General features: G+C 46.7%; 1 protein-coding gene and 2 non-coding genes across 3 annotated transcripts in view; all 3 read right to left on the bottom strand.

Moving 5' to 3' along the window:
- The window catches only part of EFCAB6 (EF-hand calcium binding domain 6), a 232,641-nt gene extending 209,440 nt beyond the window's left edge, over positions 1 to 23,201 (bottom strand). Inside the window, exons 1-5 of the mRNA XM_068971554.1 lie at positions 23,155 to 23,201; positions 22,910 to 23,003; positions 22,513 to 22,657; positions 12,949 to 13,160; positions 772 to 860 (exon numbers count right to left, since the gene is read on the bottom strand). Of these exons, the coding sequence (XP_068827655.1) occupies positions 772 to 860; positions 12,949 to 13,160; positions 22,513 to 22,657; positions 22,910 to 23,003; positions 23,155 to 23,201 (587 nt within the window). The remainder of the gene's footprint in view (positions 1 to 771; positions 861 to 12,948; positions 13,161 to 22,512; positions 22,658 to 22,909; positions 23,004 to 23,154) is intronic.
- TRNAG-CCC (transfer RNA glycine (anticodon CCC)) lies at positions 15,506 to 15,577 on the bottom strand. The gene has a single exon. It is a non-coding gene; the product is annotated as a tRNA-Gly (tRNA).
- Positions 20,408 to 20,479, bottom strand: TRNAC-GCA (transfer RNA cysteine (anticodon GCA)). The gene has a single exon. It is a non-coding gene; the product is annotated as a tRNA-Cys (tRNA).
- Positions 23,202 to 23,613: the final 412 nt, after the last annotated feature.

A 23,613-nucleotide genomic window follows, 5' to 3' on the forward strand; every position in this document is an offset into this window, starting at 1 on the left:
TCAGGCTACAGCTATGAGGACCTCATACAAAGATCTTCTAAAAATTTTTTCATTTCTAGCTATAAAAATATGATTGCTAGCCAACGAAAGACACTAAAAATGCATGGAAAAAAATTTTAAATGTGGCATCTTAATACTCTTACTTCAAAATTTAAATTCCTATTTCCAAGGAATTCCCTGGTGGTCCGGGGTTAGGATGTGGCGCTTTCAATGCCAGGGTCCAAGTTCAATCCCTGGTTGGGGAACTAAGATCCCACAAGCCTTGCAATGTGGTGGAAAAAAAAATTAAATTCCTTATTTCCAAATATGAAAGGCCCCACATATGAAATATGTTGTTCTGGGTGTGCTCAGTCGTGTCTGACTCTTTGCGACCCCACGGACTATAGCCCTCCAGGCTCCTCTGTCCATGAGATTTCCCAGGCAAGAATACCAGAGTGGGCTGCCATTTCCTTCTCCAAGGGATCTTCCAGACCCAGAGATCAAACCCGAGTTCCCTGCATCTCCTGCATTGGCAGGCAGGTTCTTTACCACTAGCACCACCTGCGAATCATGTTGGTCTGGTTTTAATTTGCTGTGTTTCCACTTTGAATACAATATTATTTCTCTTATCCTGAAACATATCCCATTTAGACATCAGAATCTTCTCTAAGTCAACTTTTTGCCTGAGGATTGTATCTGCTGACATGGTTAGCTCTAATGTGCTTGTGTCCTATCTCACATCACTTCAAGTTTCACAATTTCATACGAGGGAAGAAAAAAAAAAAAACTTACCTCTTTATAACATTGATACTCAGGTCAATTCCTCCAAATCTGGACAGGAATACAAGGTACGGAACGGCCCCAGAACTGGTGAGGGGGATCTACACCCGAACAAGAAGAATGGCAGCTCGTTAGCGAGTTCAGGGCCAAGCCGTGGGCAGCACAGCAGGCTTCGCTGAGCGGGGCGGGCACTCCAGGAACGCTTACAGCCACTCGGCCCAGGCATCTGAGTCGGCAGTCGCCCTCAGCAAACCTAGCCCAAGCAGCAGACACACCAGAATGCCAGTCTGTGCTCAACTAAAGCCACCAAGCCCTCTACAGAATTAGCTAAAATCTAGGCCCATCTAATCGGGAAAGACTGAGGGCAGGAGGAGGAGATGGTTGGATGGCATCACCAACTCGATGGACACGAGTCTGAGCAAACTTGGAGAGACAGTGAAGGACAGGGAAGCCTGGTGTGCTGTAGTCCATGGGGTCACAGAGCGTCGGATACAACTGAGTGACTGAACAACAACAGGTCTTTCTAAAGGATAAAGTAGGGGCCTCCCTGGTGGTCCAGTGGCTAAGACTCCTCGCTCCCAGTGCAGAGGGCTGAGGTCCCATCCCTGGTCAGGGAACCAGATCCCATATGCCTCAACTAAGACCCAGCTCAGCCAAATAAATAGATGTCTTTTATAAAGATAAAGTAACAGGAGTAGAAATATATTCTAATATATTTTACATATGTATGAATATATATATGTGTGTGTGTATAAATATATATATATATATTTCCCAACAGTCTGAGGCCACAGCACAATTTACTCTCTGAGTATCATGTACCCTTTCTATACAGTCATATGCTTTTAAGGTAGAAAAAAAGTTATTTTTAAATCTAAAATTCTACAAAGGACATCATTGGGCCAGGTGGGTTAATACGGACTCTAGATTAAATAAAAGTATTACTACCTCAATGTTTACCGAAATTGATAAGTGTGCTGTGATTAGGTAAGAGAACAGTTCTTATTCTTGAGGAAATACACACTGAAGTACTTAGAAGTAAAGGACCAATAATAGGACTTCCCTCGTGGTCCAGTGGCTAAGAATCTGCTTGCCAACGCAGGGGACACGGGTTCGAGCCCTGGGCCAGGAAGATTCCACGTTATGTGGGGCATCTAAGCTCATGTGTCACAGCTGCTGAAGCCTGTGCTCTCGAGCCCGAGAGCCACAACTACGGAAGCCCAGAGCCCAGAGCCTGGGCTCTGCAGCAAGAGAAGCCACCGCAATGAGAAGCCTTCGCACCACAACGAAGAGTGGCCCCTGCTCAGAGCAATGAGAGAAAGCCTGTGCGTAGCAATGAGGACCCAGCACAGCCAAAAAACAAAGAAAGCACCGTTAGGATAAGCAATTTCGTCTTAAATGGTTCAGAAGAAATTACATACACATTATTTGTGTATTTCAAATATATATCACTTGCATATGTGCAGAGGGAATGAGAGATTCCAGGAGAAGTAAATGAGGTTAAACATTCACAGTCAACAAATCTGGGCAAGGGTAAATGGCCATCATTTGTACCATACTTTCCTTTACAAACTTGCTGGAGACTTGAAATTACTTTTAAATAAAAAGCCAATTTTAAAAAAAAAAAAAGGTGACAAAATTATTTCCCAGAAAGCATGTGAAACTAAAATTAAAATAAACACACAATCAATATAAATATATTTTTTAAGCTTCATGCAGATACACAAGTACAATCTCCCATACAGCTGAACGGCTCCTGAGCCCATACAACCAAGTTTGATATTTACTTAGCCCTTAAAATTCCAGCCTCAAAGCCTAGCACAGTTATCTCGGTCTTCCCCAAAGGACACATTTCCCTTTACTGTTTAAAACATGTGTAACTAGGACATGGGACCGCGGGGAGAGTGGCTCACAGGGTGGACCTCTGCAAAGCCTTTTCCTGGAAAGGACACCAGGACTCTGACTTCTGACAGGGTGGTTTTCAGTAGATACAACTTGGGTAGGCACCTCAGAGGTTCCCTAGTCCCACAGAAGAAGGGCAAGGACAGATTAACCGTGCAGTTTCCCAGACTGGATGCCCTTCTGGTCTTAGCAGTGGTAAGAGTCAATGCGGAAGAGAAGAAGCTGACATTGAAGGAGCTCATACTTCGTAAACAGGCACAGGCACCGCTCTTGATTTTAACTCATCCAGCCCCAAACCACCTTCTGAGGAAGCTGAAACCTTCCACATTTCACAGAGCAGAGGAATGACCTCCCTGCACAGCACTGCCTTGGACTCAGAAATCTGTGACTCCAGGGCCCAAGCTCATTTCACTACACTAACCACCCTGTCGGCAAAAAAAAAAAAAAAAAAAAAAAGTCCATCAACTGTTGAGGTTTTTGTCACATTTCATATTGCTACTTATGCTTGCGTGCTAAGTTGCTTCAGTCATGCCCAATTCTTTCCAACCCCATGGACTGTAGCCCACCAGGCTCCCCTATCCATGGGGATTCTCCAGGCAAGAATACTGCTGTGGGTTGTCATGCCCTCCTCTTCCAGGGGATCTTCCCAACTCAAAGGTTGAACCCACTCCCTTACGTCTCATTGGCAGGCGGGTTCTTTACCACTAGCACCACCTGGGAAAATTAGTGCTACTTCAGGAAGGCCTGGCGAGCTGCGATTCATGGGGTCGCAAAGAGTCGCACACGACTGAGCGACTGAACTGAACTGAACTGTGAAGTGAAGTGAAGTGAAAGTCGCTCAGTCATGTCCTGACTCTTTGTGACCCCATGGGCTGCAGCCTACTAGGCTCCTCTGTCCATGGAATTCTCCAGGCAAGAACACAGGTACTACCTGTGATCTGATGCAAATTTTAAGGTGGCAGATACATTTCTGCAATGCCTAGTTTCCAAACTAAGCTCAAGGATCCAGTCTAAAAGGAAAGGCTCAGCTAAGGATTCACTTCTCTGGGATTTGCGATTCTGGCAAAAATGTCTTGAGACTCAAAACCATCCGCTGATGAATCACTGGAAGCAAATTCTTAGACTGCAGCTGGCGAAGCACAGTTTGTGAATCCACGTCCAGCATGTTGATGAGAACCTTCCCAGGCTCCTCTTTCCTTGGGACAACCACCAAGACCAGAATAGAACTTTGCTTTCCTTCTCCGGCATCTAGTAACCGGTGCAACTTCTTTCAAAATGTTTAACTTATATTGATATTCAGAGACTGAGACACATTAAAAAAAAAATTCATATCACTCACTATTAATGAAACTAAGGAACAGGGTAGCTAACAAACAACGCCTTGTCTATCATCACCCTGACATTCAAACATTCTTGACATGGTTCTTGAGATAAAATTACAGCTAAAATAAATTCATTAAAACTGGAAAATTCTCTTCTGATTTTTAATGCATTTTGTACATTTTTATTTATTTTTTCTGTACTGGGTCTTCATTGCTGGGCGGGCTCTTCTCTAGCTGTAGGAAGCGGGGGCTACTCTCGAGTTGTGGCGAGCAGGCTTCTCATGGAAGTGGCTTCTTGGTGTGGAGTGCAGGCTCTAGGGTGAGAGAGCTTCAGTAGTCGCTGCTCCCGGGCTCTAGACTTTGTGCATGGGCTTAGATGCTCCACGGCGTGTGGGATCTTCCCAGTTCAGGGCTTGAACCCATGTCTCCTGCACTGGCAGGTGGATTCTTTACCACTGGGCCACCAGGGAAGCCCCTTCTTTTCTACTTTTAAGGGTGAGATTTCCATGAACTATTTGACCAGTTTTATACATTGCCAGTTAGGCTTATATTGACTATTGAAAAAGAAAGTTGGGTGTCACCACGTGGATTAGTCATTAAAAGACCTAGAAAAGTCACACACCCTGTGAAGTCCAGGGATTAGCGAGACGAGCTCTGCCCTGCTTTCCCAGTGAACCTGGCCTCCTGTGAAGGCACCGCACTCCAGTCTCCTGGGTTTATGCGTGGGTCACGAGAGCTCAAGGTTCTAGAAACACACGCTGATAGTAAGACAGACCACGGGAACCTGTTATGTAAAGGCTCTGAAGTTCTACAGTTCTCAGTGACTTCTTTTTAAAACAGATGTCGCTTTTAAAAAAAACAGAGACGCGCTTCACATTTTCTGTGCCGTTCCTCTTCCTGCATAGCTGATTAGCTTGGGAGGCTGTCAGAATTTTAAATTAACATCAGATCATGAATATAGGGAGACATTCGCAGGAAATAATATTTTCACTTTCCATTTGGTATAAAGAAAAGATCAGTTCAATCAAGCTTGGGATGGAACGGATGCAATGTTTGTGAGGACAAATGTTCTTTAAAAGCAAGAGAACATTACCACGCGACACAGCACTTCCACTCCTAGGTGTGTGCCCAAGGGAAGTGAAGACACATGTCCACATAGAAACTGGCACGTCAAAGTCCCAGCAGCACTGCTCACAGAAGCCAAAACACAGAGACAACCCAAAGGTCCAGCACCCGACGGCAAAGAAGCTGCGTCATCTCCATGCAGCGGAGTACTATTCGGTCATAGCAAGGAGCGAAGTACCACTTCACGCTGCAGCGTGGATGCCTAGCAGAGCTAAACGTCATGCTGAGTGAAAGAAGCCACACACAGCAGACCATGTACTCCATGTTCCCTTTTATGAACTAGCCAGACTACACAAGCTATTAAGACATGGAGTAGGTTAACGGTTGTCAGGGATTAGGGGAAGGGGGAGTGCAGAGTAACTGCTAATGAATGAATGATGAAATGGATGATGAAGGGATGACGAAGGGATGATGAAATGTTCTGGAATCAGACAGTGCTGATTTGTGAATCACTTTGTGAATATATTAAAAACCTCAAGGGTTTCCCTGGTGGCTCAGCGGGAAGGAATCTGCTGTCAGGACAGGAGTTACCGGTTCAATCCCTGGTCCAGGAAGATTCCACAAAGCCTCACAGCAACTAAGCCCGTGCAACACAACCATTGAACGTGTGCTCTAGAGCCTGGGAACTGCAGCTACTGAGCCCACCAGCCACAACTCCTGAAGTCCGGGTGCCCCAAAGCCCGTGCTCTGAAACAAGAGAAGCCGCCGCAGTGAGAAGCCCACACACCGCGGCCAGGGAGTGGCCCCTGCTCCCCACAGCCAGAGAAGAGCCTGCGCAGCAGCGAAGCCCAGCACAGCCAGACAGTCAATAAACGGAGTCACTGCAGAAACCCCAGAGACCCGCCCGCCGCTAAACGCTGGATGTGGTGACATGGAAACCATATCTTAGTAAGGCTCTCATTTAAATGCGGATATAATGAAAGTGACAGGTGAAAGAATCAATATATAGTGTTTGTGAGATTCTGGGAGCGAATAAAGGGGAAACATTTTTTAAAAGGAGAGGAGGAAAGCTCTTCACCTTCCTTCCCCTTCCAGCTTCCCTGTCTGTCCCTCACAATTCAGTCCTGCAGTCATTAGACGGGGCAGAGACACGTGGTGTCTGCCATGTGGGGGAGCCCTGGTCCAGAGCCAGGGAGCGCACCCACACGGCGGGCAGAGGGCATCCACTTAGGTGTGTGGGCGCTGGAGATGGGAGATGGCTGATGAGTCACATGCCAGCATATTCAAATAAGTGAAACAAGCGGGATCAGACCCTGGGTTGGGAAGATCCCCTGGAGGAGGAAATGGCAACTCACTCCAGTGCGCTCGCCTGATCTATCCCATGGATGGGGGAGACTGGCGGCTGCAGTCCATGGGGTCGCAGAGTCAGGCCTGACTGACTGAGCCCACATGCACGCACATGTGTGTACATGGATGTGCGTCTGGAATAGGCCCCTGGAGCTCTGCCCACACGCACGCACATGTATGCATACCGATGTACATATGGAATAGGCCCCTGGAGCTCTGCCCACATGCACGCACATGTGTGTACATGGATGTGCGTCTGGAATAGGCCCCTGGAGCTCTGCCCACACGCAGGCACATGTATGTACACCGATGTACATATGGTATAGGCCCCTGGAGCTCTGCCCACTTAGAGGGCCTGGAGCAGTGGCGTCCAAGAGTAATGAGCAGCCCTGCTGCCTAGATCCCAGATTCTGGATGCCTGTTTCCGTTAAAAAGAACCAGAGTTCTTTGAAGAGATGGATGATTCCAGGACTGAGCATGGAAAGTACAGGTGAGCTTGTATCAGGAAGTCAGAAAGTGCTCAAAAAATGCTGGGGACATGTCAAAAGGACACAGAAACCAGCATGAAGGTGCTCTTGTGGCTAAATTAGGGACAATTTAAATATCAAAATAAATCATGAAAGCAATGGGTCATAACCCACTTATCAAACAGGAAATCTCAAGTCCCTGCAAATATGTAAACAATAAAGAATACATGAAGTTTGGTGAGGAATGACACATCCACACAGCTTCAGAGATTTCTCCTACAAACTGCTTATTAATTACAAGGTGCACAAAGAACATTCTGCTGGGGAAAGAAAGGGGGGTCTATATATATAGCTATATCTATATATATAGTCTATATTATAGCTCCCACCTTAGTGGAGCGACCGCAGTGAACAGCAGCAGTAACGGGACAGGCGGAAGTCACCTGCAACCCAGCAAAAGGTCATGAGATGAGCACAGCGTGGCTTCTGGGACATTCCTGCCGAAGATGCAGGCCTCAATCTAGCCACCAGGAAACGCCTACCATCTGACAAACTCAAGTTGGGGACACTTTACAAAATAACGGGTCTGCAGTCTTCAAAGTGTCACAGTCCTCAAAACTAAGGACAGACTGCGAGACGTGCAGATGAGAGGAGAGCTGCCAGATGCGCCGCATGACTGCGACCCGGGCCCGGGCTGAGTCGGTTGCTGTGACACGGCGTTCCTGTCTCTACCATTACGGTTGCACTGTGGGAGCACGGAACAGGGCCGGTTTTAAGGAAACATGCAAGGAGATCCAACCCATCCATCCGAAAGATCAGTCCTGGGTGTTCACTGGAAGGACTGATGCTGAGGCTGAAACTCCAATACTTTGGCCACCTGATGCAAAGAGCTGACTCATTGGAAAAGACCCTGATGCTGGGAAAGATTGAAGGTGGGAGGAGAAGGGGACAACAGAGGATGAGATGGCTGGATGGCATCACCGACTCAATGGACATGAGTTTGGGTGAACTCTGGGAGTCGGTGATGGACAGGGAGGCCTGGCGTGCTGCAGTTCGTGGGGTCGCAAAGAGTCAGACACATCTGAGCAACTGAACTGAACTGAACACTGAGATACTTAAGGTAATGAAGCAGCTTCCTTCTAAATGGCTTAGGAAAAACAGTTGTTCTTTGCACTATACTTCCAACTTGTCCCTGATTCTGGGACTGCTTTTTTAAAAACACAAAGTGGCAGAAGTTGTGGCAGGGAAAGCTCTGAACAGACTAACCTCCCACAGTCAACTCCCATAGACTCTGTCAAAATACCAAAAAGGGCTTATCTAAGGGCTCAGGAGAGTGAAAGAAAGCAGGCAGGTTTGGGAGGAAAACCCTTTACAACTTCAGAAGAAAGGACGAGTACAGAGTTTCCTGTTCTTAATGGCTTTGAACCTGAGCAGCCACAGTCAGTAGTCAGCACAAAGCAGCTAAATCTGCCCCCACCCACCCCCACCAAAACCCCCACTGTCTTTCTGGCCTAAAGAACCAACACACTGAACTCAAAGCAACCACAGCCATTAGAAATGTGAGGGGGATCTGAAACAGGAGAGAGACAGAGGAGGAGCCCCACCTCCGGTGTACACACTCTGTCCACGTTCCAGCTGACGCCTGAACCAGGCGTGTGCAGGTCACACGTGAAGAGTCCCAGCTAAAGACTAAAGAGGTGGGAGTGAAAACTGATCCAGCCCCTATGCAGAACAGTATGGAGCATCCTTACTAAGGATGAAACTACCACATGACCCAACAATCCTACTACTCGGCATAGACCCTGAGGAAATCATATTGGAAAAGACACATGAGCCCCAGTGTTTACTGCAGCACTGTCTACAATAGCAAGGACATGGAAGCGGCCTAGATGTCTATCAGCAGATGAATGGAGAAAGAAGTTTGAGTACATATATACAGTGGAATATTACTTGACCGTAAAAAAGGAATGCATTTGAATCCATTTTAATGAGGTGGATGAACCTAGAGCCTATTACACAGAGTGAAGTAAGTCAGAAAGAGAGAAACGAACATTGCATATTAACACATATATATGGAATCTAGAAGGACGGTACTGCTGAGCCTCTCTGCAGGGCTGGAGTGCAGACGCAGACATACAGAACAGACTTGTGGGCACAGCGGGAAAAGGAGAGGATGGGACGAATGGAGAGAGTGGTGTGAAGACGCACACCACCGCACGTAGAGCAGACAGCTCATGGGAAGCCGCTGTAGAACAGAGGGAGCCCGACCCAGTGCTCTCTGGCAGCCTAGAGGGTGGGATGGGTGCAGGGGGGAGGGAGGTTCGAGAGGGAGGGGACATATGTATACCTATGACTGACTCATGCTAATGTATGGCAAAACCAACATAATATTATAAAGAAACCATACTCCAATTAAAAATAAATAAATATTTTTAAAAAGGCAAAAGAGCTGAACCAAGATATGAATGACTGCCTGCTGCAGGCAAGACAGAATTTGGAAGCTGACTGCCTGCCAAAGCAAAGGCATTGAAAGTTGAAGGAGTCAGTATAACAGAGTCCAGTGTCTCCAGGGCACCAGGCTGCGTAATCAACAGCCAGAGCCACACGAGACTCCAAAGCACACGGATTGTGGCCAGGGCAGCTGACGAAATGAACTGTTACCTTTAATGTTAATTAATTTAAATGCTAAAATTAAGTCCATTTGGGGAAAATTTTTATGTTTGGAATGACTAGGTGAAATTAGTATTTCAACTGCAAATTTCTGTTCTTTTTTTTAAATTTAAATTTATTCATTTTAATTGGAGGTTAATTACTTTACAATATTGTGTTGGTTTTGCCATACATCAACATGAATCCACCACAGGTATACACGTGTTCCCCATCCTGAACCCCCCTCCCTCCTCCCTCCCCATACCATCCCTCTGGGGTGTCCCAGTGCACCAGCCCCAAGCATACGAACCTGGACTGGTGATTCGTTTCATATATGATATTATACATGTTTCAATGTCATTCTCCCAAATCATCCCACCCTTGCCCTCTCTCACAGAGTCCAAAAGACTGTTCTATACATCTGTGTCTCTTTTGCTGTCTCGCATACAGGGTTATCATTACCATCTTTCTAAATTCCATATATATGCGTTAGTATACTGTATTGGTGTTTTTCTTTCTGGCTTACTTCACTCTGTATAATCGGCTCCAGTTTCATCCACCTCATTAGAACTGATTCAAATGTATTCTTATTAATGGCTGAGTAATACTCCATTGTGTATATGTACCACAGCTTTCTTATCCATTCACCTGCTGATGGACATCTAGGTTGCTTCCATGTCCTGGCTATTATACACAGTGCTGCAATGAACACTGGGGTACCCGTGTCTCTTTCAATTGCAAATTTTATGAAATCTCAATACAGGTAAAAAAAAAAAAAAAGGTAGAGACATCACTTTGCTGACAAAGGTCTGTATAGTTAAAGCTTGGTCTTTCCAGTAGTCATGTAGGGATGTGAGAGTTGGACCATAAAGAAGGCTGAGTATCAGAGAATTTTGAACAGTGGTGCTAGAGAAGACTCTTGAGAGTCCTTTGGACTGCAAGAAGATCAGACTAGTCAATCCTAAAGGATTGATATTCAGGTTGATACCCTGAATACTCATTGGAAGGACTGATGTTGAAGCTCTAATACTTTGGCCATCTGATGCAAAGAGCTGACTCATTGGAAAAGACCCTGATGCTGGGAAAGATTGAGGGCAAGAAGAGAAGAGGGCGACAGAAGATGAGATGGTTGGACGGCATCACTAACTCAATGGACAAGAGTTTGAGGAAACTCCAGGAGATAGTAAAGGGTAGGGAAGTGAGGCATGCTGTAGTTCAGGAAGTCACAAAGAGTCGGACACACCTAAGCGACTGAACAACAGTAATAAGACACAGGTGAAGTATTCCTAATGGAAATGTGGTGTCTGAACTGAGGTCTGCTCTAAGTACACACCAGGCCTTGTAGACTTAGTACACAAAGAAGAATGTAAAATATTTTACCACCAATTTTGAATAGTGATTACATGTTGAAATGAGGCATTTTGGTCAAACAAAAATATTATTAAAATTAATTCCACTTATTTCTTTTTATCTTTGTAATGTAGCTACCAGGAAATTTAAAATTACATATGTGCTTCACATTATATTTCTATTGAAAACCATTAGTCTGGGATATAATTCAAATACACTCAACAGTGAAGGACCAATTATTTGTTTTCGTACCTAATTCAAGATTCCACATTGCATTTAGTTACACTGAGCAGCTTCAGGTGCATGCAACAAATTCTGATAAATTCTCTTTTCATTTTTATTGTTACAATTATTTTCTAATTTTCTGTGTTATGGCTTCTTAGATATACCCATCATTTAAAAGTGGACATTTAATTTCCAAATACATGGGGTTTTTAAAGTATGTTTGATATTAATTTATCATTCTGGTATTAATTTCTTATTTAAATGCTTTCTTCTCTGCAATCACCCTCTGTATTTTTTCCGTCTTTTAACTTTATTGAGGCTTTCAATGGCTAAGTCAAAGATCTTTTGGTAAAGGACACATTGCCCTTGAAAATATGTAGGTTATTTTCAAATATCTTTTGATACTGATTTCTAACATATTTCCACAGTGATAAGAGGACAGTATGATTTCAAAACCTTTAGACCATGAAATGTTTGCACCTTGTTTTATGTCCCTGCTATACAGTCTATGGGAACTTGAATAGAATTTGTATCTTGCTGTCCTGTGAAAATTGTATAAACCTTAATTATGTTGAATTGGTTCATGGTGCTTTCCAGGTCTACTATCCCCTTCCACTTTTGTGTCTATTCATTATATTAATTTTTAAGAGCTTGATATTGAAACTCCAACTAAAATTTTTAACTTATCTACTGAAAAAATAATTGTAATATATAGTCGAACTATATGTAACTTTGTTCTGTATGTTCCAAATCTCCATTAAATGTGCTACTGTACTTTGATAATTTAAAAAATAAAAAAAGATTTTTTTAAACGAAGGACCAGAGAAATGTGACCCTTCTCAAGAGAAAAAAATATCAAAACAGCCCAACCCCGAGATGAGAATTACCAGACAAGGTTTAAGCAGCTATTTTACATATGCTCAATGAGTTAAAAGAAATATGTTCATGATTGAAAGAAAATCAATAAACCTAAGCAGATAATAGCAATTATAAAAAAGAACCAAATGGAAATTCTAGAACTGAAAAATACAATGTCTAAAGTTAAAAATTCACTGCTGTTTCTGCTGCTGCTGCTAAGTCACTTCAGTCGTGTCTGACTCTGTGTGATCCCATAGATGGCAGCCCACCAGGCTCCACCATCCCTGGGATTCTCCAGGCAAGAACACTGGAGTGGGTTGCCATTTCCTTCTCCAACGCGTGAAAGTGAAGTCACTGAGTCGTGTCCAACTCTCAGCGACCCCATGGACTGCAGCCCACCAGGCTCCTCCATCCATGGGATTTTCCAGGCAAGAGTACTGGAGTGGGATGCCGTTGCCTTCTCTGAAAAATTCACTGAATAGACTTAATAACAGAATGGAGATGCTAAGAAAAAGTCAGTGGATTTGAAGACAGATCAATGGATATTATGCAGTCTGCAAAACAGACAGGAAACATACCTTTAAAAATGAACAGAGCTTCATTGCCACACATGCAGTCGTTTTCAGTTACTCTTGTGAACTTAACTTGTGACATGTGGGCAGGGTCGGGGGGGGCATCTAGTTCCCTGACCAGGGAGCGATCCCAGCCCCCTGCATTGGGAGCATAAAGTCTTAGCCACTGGACCACCAAGGAAGGCCCCCAAATATTGTGTATATGGAAGCCTTAAAAAAAAATAAAAGAGAATGACTGTAATAGTGCTACGTACAAAATACGACCCAAGCACACAGTGATGGCCCCAAACCTGCCAGGACTTCACTGAACTGTGACAAACGAAACTCTGTGTGGGACAGCGCGGGGAAAGCCAGGCTAGGTCACATGCCCCCGTCATCTCCTGCATCTCCCCGCCGCATGCCGGGTGGCTCCGAGCCTCCTTCGCCCGATACCTGAGCCAGAATGTCCTGAAACTGCTCTCTCGTGAGAGGCAGCAGGAAGGCTGTGATGACCCTCCGCAGCTCACTCTTGGTCACTGTCATGCTGCGAGCGGTGTCGAGCAGCTGAAAGGCTCTCTTCAACTCATCTCCTCGCTCAGTAATTTTTTGAAATAAAATCCGTTTAACATCTAAGGACGACAGTATTGGATTTGCAACAGTTGTGGCTGTGAGAGACAGAGAGAGAGAGAGCTATTTACTAGACACGCTTAAGGCTACGATGATGAAAACTATTTCACTGTGTACTAGGACCCAGCAGACTTCTAAAACATTATTTCTTCTACTATATCCAGGTTTACAAGCAGATGACCTGCAATGGCAAATCTGCAGTCATTGTTTTCACCTCTGCAATTGACATTTCAATCAATATAGACAACAGCAGTAACGCTAGAATGAAAGAAAAAGGCAAAGATTCTTCCCTAGAAAGGACCTATGTCACGGGATAGTGGAGTTAAAACCTAGTTAAGAATTAATGTCATCGCAAATAAAGCTTTTTCTTTCAAATTTATTTTTGATCGAAGCATTAGTTGATTTAAAGTATTAGGTTAATTACTGCTGTACAGCCAAGTGACTCAGTTATATCCTTACATGTGCACACACACTCTTTTTTTTATATTCCCCTCCATTACGGTTTGTCACAGGATACTGAATATAGTTCCCTGTGCCACACAGTAGGACCTTGATGTTTACCCGTTCTATACATGCTAATTTGCGTCTGCAAACCCCAGCCTCCCTCTTCATCCCTCACCTGAGCTGCTTGGTAACCATCAGTTTGTTCTCTATGCCCATAATCCTGTTTCTGTTTCATAGATGGGTTCACTTGTGTTGCTTTAGATTCCACGTATAAGTGATACATATTTGTCTTTCTCTGCCTGACTCACTTCACTTAGTATGGTAATCTCCAGCTGCATCTATGTTGCTGCAGATGGAATTATTTCATTCCTTTTTACGGCTGAGCAGTACTCCATATACATATATACAGGACTTCCCTGGTGGCTCAGACAGGTAAAGCATCTTGCTTACAGTGCAGGAGACCTGGTTTCGATCCCTGGGTCTGGAAGATCCTCTGGAGAAGGAAACAGCAACCCACTCCAGTACTCTTGCCTGGAGAATCCCCTGGATTGGAGGAGCGTGGCAGGCTATCGCCCGTGGGGCTGCAAGGATTCAGACACCACTGAGCGACTTCACTCACTCACTCACTATGTAAAATGTAGCTTGTTTACATTGTTTCCGTGTCTCGGCTATTGTGAATAATGCTACTATGAACACTGGGGTACATGTATAATTCTGGAATTACAGTTTTGTCCAGATGGGTGCCCAGGAGTAGGACTGCTGAATCATATGGTAACTCCCATTTTTAGTTTTCTGAGGAACCTCCATACCATTTTCCACAGTGGCTGCACCGATTTACATTCCCACCGACAGTAGAGGAAGGTTCCCTTTTCTCCACACCCTCTCCAGTACCACATAAACCTTTAAACCATTGTATTCACTTTCCATCTTGGTGACCACAGCCCACTTAGCACCTCTGTCTTACGCAGTAAATTCTGGACATGTGAAATGTCTTGAATGTCGCTGCGGTTTTCGTCAAATCATTCACAAGCAGTGGCGTGGAGAGGGTGACTCTAGGCATTTCCCTCGAAACAAGGATTCCTCATCAAGCAGTGGAACCTTTCTGGCACGGGGACATGATGGCTTTAGCCTTGGGGTGACCTGGGCCAGATGATGTCAGCAGATTCGGAGTGTCAGCATGGACCTTCCCAGAGGCAGCGAGGGGCCTGCTCACAGCTGCAGGGTGACTGAGCTGCCTTCTGTTTGATGTGGTAACAGAGGACCTACCAGCGCCCCCACCTGCCGTGAAGAGCTCCCAGGTGCCCTCAGCTCAGGAGGAGCAATGCGGCAGGATCCAGGGACCCCTCCGGCCTTCCAGGGGCTGCACAGGCCGTCACCCCAGTGCCCGCCTTCCCTGAAGCTTGCTCACTGTGCACACATGAGGCCTGTGCCCAGTGCTGGGGGTTCTTCTCGCTCACAATACCCACAGCGACCTCCAGGGAGGGGATGACTTAACGGGGATAACACTGGAGACCCAGAACATAGACGGCTGGTTTGGGGTGACAGGCTGAGGGTCTCAGGAAAATCTTAGAGGACACAGTGACATTTCCACGGCAAGGCTGTGTTCCCCGAGAGTGAGATAGGGGGCTGGAAGTGGGGCTGCTGTAGAGGACAGCCGGAGGAGGGCCCGCATAGAGCAGACCCTGGCCAGGAGAGGAGACTGGGAAAGTCAGGAGACAAGGCAGGCGGCCCTGTCCTCTGGCCTCGCACTCTGGCTGTGAGATGCTACAGCAGGACTGTCACTGAGAAGGCGACACGGCCCAATCTTCATTCTCGAATATTGATTTATTTGCCTAAGCCAGGTGTCAGGGGCAGCATGAGGGATCTCCCACCTTTGTTGTGGGACGTGGGATCTTTACTTGCAGCGTGAGAACGCTCAGTTGCAGCATTTAGGATCTAGGTCTCTGACCAGGGATCGAACCTGGGCCCCTGCAATGGGAGTGCAGAGTCTTAGCCACTGGACCACCAGGGAAGCCCTCGTTCATTCTTAAACTTCACTCTGGTATCACACAGGAGAGAAACAGAAAGGGGAGGAGAGGGGTGGTGTAAGACGAGCTGGGTGATTACGGCCAGCTCAGATGAGTCTTAAGGGAGGTCTACACTAATGTGATGGTCAGCGAGTGCAAAGTAGAGGTGAATAAACGAGCTGTTAAAATAGAGGAGGTCCACAGAACGCTCTGATGCGATGCGCTGGGTGAGGTAGGAGGTGAGGACGAAGTTCGTGTGGGTGGCTGGGTGAGCCATGAGAAAAGGAATATGGAGATGGGGTTGGTTGGCGGTTTTGTCTGAGATGGCCACACAAGATGCCCACCACATATGCTTCTCTTATGAAATCGTGTTAACTCTCCTCCCATCAGAAAGTGGGGTGTACATCCCTCCCCCTTAAAATGTGCATGAGTCTGTGACTAGGGCAGAATTGACATGATGTGATTGCTAAGACACGGCCACAAAGAGAGCACTATAGCCTCTGCCTGGCCCTCCTAAGACGCTCACACCAGTTGCTGTGCCGTGAGGAGGTCAGGGAGCCACACAGGCTCCCTGGAGGCCATGTGGAGGTGTCTGGCCAACAGCCCCAGCTGAGCTTCCAGCCAAGAGCCCGCACCACCTGTTGGTCATTCGAGAGGGCCAGCCTCCAGAAGATTCCAGCCCCAGATGTCAAGTTGCCCCTGCCTTGGCACCTCCCCCACTGAAGTGCAAAGAGCAGACGCAAGCCATCCCAGGGACCTAACTGTAGATCTGTGAGCAAAACACATGATGGTTGAGGTTTCAAGCCTCTATGTTTGGGGGAGTTTGTTCGTAGCAATGGACACTTGGAACAGAAAAGTCTGCAGGAAAGCTAAGGAGCTCAGTTTGGGATATCCAAGTGGGGATCTCCATTCGAAAACTGAATACACAAATCTAGAGGTCATAGAGGGTGGTGCTGGAGATCCAGGTGTGGGGACTGGCTGTGTGGGAGCCTTAGGAAAGCAGGCAGGCAGGAAGAGAAGAGACCCTTTTGAAACACCGGCTTGAAAGGATGTGGAATTCATTCATTCAAAAGGTATTTCTGAGCACCTGTCATATGCCAGAGCTGCTCTAGGCACTGGCAGGACTGCACTAAGACCGGAAGCTCTGCTCTTGGAAAGCTTAGATAGACTCCGGAGGAGAGAAGCAGGACGAGAAACAGAAGATAAATGATGATGTAACGGTAGATGGTGCCACGTGCTTACAGGCAGCAGGACAGACCACGGAGGTGAGGGTGGCCGGGGAGCTGTCTCAGGTCAGGGAGTTGGGGGAAGCCTCTCTTGAGCAGTCTGATGAGCTGAAACCAGGACAGAATGAGCCAGGCAAGCAGCTGCAGTAAGAGTGTCCTCAACAGGGAGAAGACCCTCAGGTAAAGAGCCCCTGAGCAAGAGTGAGTCTAACGGGTCCAGGGAGGCGAGAGACCTCTGTGGACAGAGGCGTGTGTCCAGCGAGACAGGGAGGCAGTGACGGCTGAGATCGGAGTGCGTGATACCTCAGATCCCTGCACGGGGACTGGGGTTTTCACCATAGGCAATGGGAAGACTCAGGAGAGTTCAAGCAGTGAGTGATCTTATTAACGTATATGGCTTTTAAAAAATTACTCTGGCTGCTATGAGGAGAGTAGATTACAGAGGGGCAAGAAATGAGAAGTTCAGTGAGGAAGCAATTCCAAGATCCAAGAAGAAGTGATGGTGACTTGAACAAGGTCCAGGTTGTGGTGGGGGTAGGGTTTTGTGGGGGCCGGGCGGGGAGACAGATTAGAGACATAACCTAGAAACACAGCTGACAAAGTCTCACTGATAGATTGGCCTGGTGAGCTGGAGGGGGCTGGGGGATGAAAAGAAAATGAAATCAAGGATAACTGCTTGCACTTGAGGAACTAGATACAGGATGATGCTCTTTACCGGGATGGAAAAGGCCAGGTGTCAAGAGATGTCTGATCAGTTTGTGTTTGAGATGCCCGCTAGGTGATGCTCAAGCGGAAAGGTCAGGGGGCAACCACAGATGCAACCTGGAGCTTAGGACGGGGCTCACAATAGAGCTGCTATTTGCTGCGCTGGTGTTTCAGGACATGGAGCCAAGTGCTTACATACGAGAGGTCAGGCAGGCAGAAGACTGGGCTCAGAGCCTGGGGGAGAAGAAGGGACTTAAATCCCCAAGGATGCTGGTTGTGCACGGGCGGCTGCCTGCTTTCCTCTGCCGTTCTGATGCTTTGAACCTCAGAAGCAGCTGACTGATGTGGCGGAGCTGCAGGGCCCCATGTCAGCTAGTGACAAATATTTCTCCCTCTGCCCACGCACCCTGGAATTCCTCCTCCTGCACCCGGCATCACGGAGGGACCCCTTTATGTCTGTCTCTGTCTTGAAATCTTTTTTCAGACTTTTCACGTGTATTTTCAATGCTTCCCAAGAACCCCCTTCTCAGCAATCAACGATTCTAATTTTAAAGTATCAGAAAATATTGATTTGAAACTATCTGATTTTACCTGAAGGAAAACTTTTTATTTCATAAGGCTAATATGACTTCTTTGGTTTAAAATGAAAGCAACAACCAAACCTGCATAACCTGCTGGTGGGAGTATGAATTGATAGGATCTTTCTGGAGGAGAACTGACAAAATTTTCTACTTCCATTTAGGATATAGAGAGTCACAGAGACTGTCATTCTGACCCCAGCAAAGAGAACCAGGAGGATAAGCTAAAAAGAGAGAGAGAGAAGGGTTTGAAACCCATCAAAGAACTGAGAATGCAAAGAAAACAGAAAGGACCAGCCACTCCTTGGAGAGAAAGCACCCAGGACTCCTTTCCTTCTTGCAAAGTCTTGGGATGAGAAGCAGATTCATCCTAGACAGGGACTTAGAGAAAACCACCGATGGGAAGCATGTAGCAGTCGTGTGGGCCGATCCCATGGACTTGTATCGCCTTGAGAGCCTCAGGCACACAGCGAGTCTGCACCCATCCACATGGGCCTTCCCACATGGCAGTGGCAGCACCTGAAGCTGAGAGCAAGCCAGGGGGCTGTGAGCTATGCCCTGAGACATGGGGGTCTTCCCTAAAGGTCAGGCAGCTGCTCACAATGGCTGAGTACAGACCAGAGGCAAGCCCCTCTGAAGCCTATGGGACCCTCACCAAGTGTCCCTTGGCGGCCTGCTGCAGACTGGAGGCAGGCGGGCAAGGTGGAGGGGGACCTCCTGAGGTGCACAAAGCTGGAGGCTGAGCTGGAGAAACCCTCCTCCAATTGTGGCAGGAGGGCTGGAAGCAGAGTCCCCCCCCAGGACACCAGGCTGGCAGCTGGACCGGGAAGCAGAGATGGCTGGAGTGTCCACGCTGCTCAGATCTCAGGGTCTGCTGAAGGGAAGTGTTTGAAACAAGCGGTCACCTGAATCTAACCACCACTGACACCAAATCCAGACACAGCTAAACCAAGAAATAAACTGAGCCAGGCATCTCATCAGAAGCCTGAGTGGAAGCAGCATTCGTTTTTCTGGTGGTAAATATGATTTACTTCTGTCTCTACTCTTTTGGGGGGCTTCCCTGGTGGCTCAAACGGTAAAGCATCTGCCTCTAATGTGGAAGACCTGGGTTCGATCCCTGGGTCAAGAAGATCCCCTGGAGAAGGAAATGGCAACCTACTCTAGCACTCTTGCCTGGAAAATCCCATGGACGGAGGAGCCTGGGAGGCTATAGTCCATGGGGTTGCAAAGAGTCGGACACAACTGAGCAGCTTCACTTCCCTACTCTTTCCGGGGGCTTCCCTGATCGCCCAGTGGTAAAGAACCCGCCTGCTAACGCAGGAGCCGTGGATTCGATCCCTGGGTCGGGAAGATCCCCTGGAGAAGGAAGTGGCAACCCACTCCAGCGTTCTTGCCTAGGAAGTCCCATGGTCAGAGGAGCCTGGCAGGCTATGGTCCGTGAGGTTGCAAAGAATCGGACATGACTAAGTGCGTATACACTACTCTTTTTTACACAAATGTCTGCTGCTAAATCTTTTTTAAACTGCAAGACAAGTGAAATAAGAAAAGATGACCCAATGAGGAGCAAAACCAGTCATCAAAAGACCCACAGAGAGGACAGATGCGGAAGTAATCGAGTATTTAAACTAAGAATGACAAATATGTTAAAGAGATTAAGGGAAAACTGACAACATGCTGAACATGTGGGGGATTCCAGCAGAGAAGCAGAAACTTTTTTTAAAGCACATGAAAAAGCTAGAAATGAAAAATACAATATCAAAGTGAAGAGTTCATTTAATTTGCTTAACAGCAGACCGTCCACACAGCAGAAGGATGGACTCATGAGTATAAAGTCAGGTCGACAGAAACTGTTCAAATTGAAACATAAAGCAAAAAACATCTTAAAAGGAAACAGGGTGTCTAGTATCTGTGCCTCACAGATTTACCTATGAATTGTGTGTATTTAATATGAGTTATGTAATTACATATCTACACGTGTGTGTGCATGAATGACGCGCCATCGCTGGCAGCCAAACACTCAATGGTGACCCACTCTGGAGAGGAAAGGGGTGCTAAGGGACATTTTTATTGAAGTGTATTTATTTAAAATATATAACTTTTATTTAGAAAAGGAAAAATAATTCAGTATATTTTAAAAACCATCCATAAAAATAAAAGGCAAATGACAGATGAAAAAAGACAGATGGCACATAAAGTGAAGTGAAGACGCTCAGTTGTGTCCGACTCTTTGCGACCCCATGAACTGTAGCCTATCAGGCTCCTCCGTCCATGGGATTTTCCAGGCAGGAGTGCTGGAGTGGATTGCCATTTCCTTCTCCAGGGGATCTTCCCAACCCAGGAATCAAACCTGGGTCTCCTGCATTGCAGGCAGACGCTTTACCGTCTGAGCCACCAGGGAAGCATTCATATTTTTAACAAAGAGCGCTCACACAAATAACTGAAAAGACCCACCCACAGTGGGTGAACGGGCAAAGGGCATGAGGCGGCAGCTCGTCGAAGGAAGACATGAATCTGATGGGCCTGACCATCAAAGGTCACCTTGCCATTGGGGAGATGCACGTTAACAGCGCAACAGAATGTGGTCTATGCATAGCAAGTGGACAAGAGGTCAAAGACAACAGTCTGTGTTAGGGTGCTCAGAAACAAGTACTTTTAATTGTTATCTGTGGGGATGTGGAGCTACAAGCTTCCTAAAGGCGATCTGGCGGCGCCTTAAGGAGTGTGAACGCCCCTTAATCTGGTAATCCTGCTTCACTCCATTCTTCTTTGTGCAGTCAGAAAGCTAGTTAACGAGGAGATATCCGCAGAACACTGTGGGCGTGGAGCAGATTTGTTAATGACGATAAATGTCTGTGATGGAGACTGCCGGTCACCCCGACATCCATTCTCCCCTCCTTCCAGAGACCCGAGCAGACACACGCCCATCAGAAATCGTCTGGACTCCCTTCCGGCTCTCCGGCGGGTGCCCGTGGCCTCCCACGGACAGCAGGTGAGCGCGGTGGCCAGCATGACTTCTGACCAGCTCGCCTCTCCTCGGGCCTGTCCTTTCATTGTGCTGCCCTGAGCCCTTCCAGTTCCTCAGGCTGTGCATCCACGGCGTACGCATGTCTGGTCCAGCCCTGGTCTCTCTTGGCTGAGACGCCTCCTCTTCCTTCCAAGACCATGGGCTCCTCCAGGGCAGACCCTCTACAGGACCTGCTCTTTATCCTCAGTCCCTAGGACAGTTCTTTTTATATATTAGGGCTCAGATAATGTGTGTGAAGAAAGAGAGGGAGGGAGGAAGGAACAAATGAGAAGATGCACATTTTGGAGACATTATAATGTCAAATTTTATTGCTTTAAAACTGACTGATCCAAGTAAGTTAGGGTTTTAGGTCCACTCAAAAACCTGCATGCAAATGTTTATACCAACTTTATTTATAATTGCCAAGGCATGACAGCAACCAAGATGTCCTTGAGGAGTGAACAAGCGGTTATACATCCATACAAGAGAATGTTATTCAGAGAAAAAAAAGAAATGAACTGTCACATCATGAAAAGACATGAAGGAGCCTTAAGTGCGTAGTGCTAAGTGAAAGAAGCCAATCTGAAAACGCTACGGACCGCATGATTCCAGCTAAGTGACATTCTGAAAGAGGCAGAACCGCGGAGACAGCAGGAAGACCGGCGGCCGCCTGCAGTCAGGGGGAGGGAGGGATGAACAGGCAGAGCACAGAGGAGTTTCAGGGCAGTGAGACAGTTCTGTGAGATGCGGTAACAGTGGACACACATCGTCATACATCGATCAAAACCCAGAGACTGCACAAAAGAGCGTGAATTCTAGTAACGTATCAATAACGGTGTGTCAGTTGTAATGACTGTCCCACATTGCTGCAAACGCTGGCAATGAGGGAACCTGGGGATGGGAGGGAAGAAGTGTACAGGAACTCTCTGCACATTAACTCAGTTTCTCTGTAAACCTAAAATTACTCAGAGCATCCCTGGTGGTCCAGGGGTTAAGGCTCGGTCGGTGGTTTCACCGCTGTGGCCCAGGTTTAATCCCTGGGCAGGGAACTAAGATCTTGCGAGCTGCACGGCATAGCATAAAAAATTTTTTTTAAAAAGCTACTCAAAAAATATAGTATATTAACTAAGAAAAAACCTAAGTGAGGTAGCATACTAGATAATATAGCAGTTTAATTCCATGGACCCTGTAATATCTGGGTTCAAATCCCAACCCTGCCACCGAAAATCCATGTGACTTTTGGGCAAGTGGCTTCATAAACCTGGGTCTCAGATTCCCCATACAGAAGATAGGTACAGTAACAGAACCTATTTCACAGCTTCACTGGGCTGACAACATATCGTGTGAGGCCTCTGTGCGGAGTCCAGCATGTACTGCACATACACAGTGATGTCTGCTCTCAGTGGCATCTGCTCAGGAATACTCACATGACGAAGGTCGGAACATGTTTTGGAAAGCACTCCTTGAATACGCTCGGCAAGGTGAAGAGTGAGGTCTCGAATGTGTGAATTTCCGTGTGTAAGGACACATAATATGCCAATCTGGTACAACCGCCATTTTGCAGTTAAATCCCTGGAAAACGAACAAAAACAGGTCACATGACCCTCAAGCACATCCCCCAGTGAGGCCAGCCTCCCGTCTCTTCCTTTTCTGAAAGGGCAGCCGGGGACGGTAAAAATGCGGCTGGTCAGGACCTCGCCAATGTTTCAGAGGCCCCCTCTTAAAGTGAATACAAAATTGTGGGTTTTAGACTCGCTTTTATAGCAGATCCAATAATCTTCAAAGATGGGAAAACAAAGAGGCGTCTGGACAGGACACGTGTACCTCAACTACTAGTGACTCATTCTTGGCAGGCGGGGCAGTAGGGGTGGCCAGTTCAGGTCCTCTGAGCTCATCCAACACACAGTCAGGGGTGTAGCTGAGGAAAACAGCACCAGAAACGGTAGGGTGAAGGCCTCTGAGAACCTTCTCCAGAAGAGTAACAAGAACACTGGCAAGAACTGTCAGAATCAGCTGTTTCAGAACTCCGGAAACTAACCCAAGTGTACAGCAATCTGGGGAGTACTCACCCATGGGAGATGCCAGAATCTGGGAATGAACCCCCATTTTGTGGCATTTTGACTTCCCCTGTTCCCATCTCCCCTCATACCCAAATCTGCAGTAGCCATGAAACCAACATCCTGCCACCACAGGGAAAACCCAGCAGCCCACCAGACCCAGGAAGGGGAAGAACAGGGTGGAAGCACCTTCAAAGCCCCATTCGCATAAACTCTTCATTCTATGACTTACCTGAGGGCTCCCTGAAAGACCCCCACACTCAAGGCTGTCTTTATTTGAACTGATTCAGAGCTTTCCCAGGGAGGACCAGCTACTGTCAAAAGGCATTTGATTGAAAAAAAAAAAATTCAGGGGCAACTGTTGCTTAAAATTCTAGCTGCCCAAGGCGGGTGGATAACACGTGGAGCAAATAACAGACTAACCAAATGGCTTAAATGGAGAAGCTGGGGAACAAGATGTCCAGAGGGGCT

Source organism: Capricornis sumatraensis, chromosome 4 (assembly GCF_032405125.1).
Source record: "Capricornis sumatraensis isolate serow.1 chromosome 4, serow.2, whole genome shotgun sequence".
Taxonomy (NCBI): Eukaryota; Metazoa; Chordata; class Mammalia; order Artiodactyla; family Bovidae; genus Capricornis; species Capricornis sumatraensis.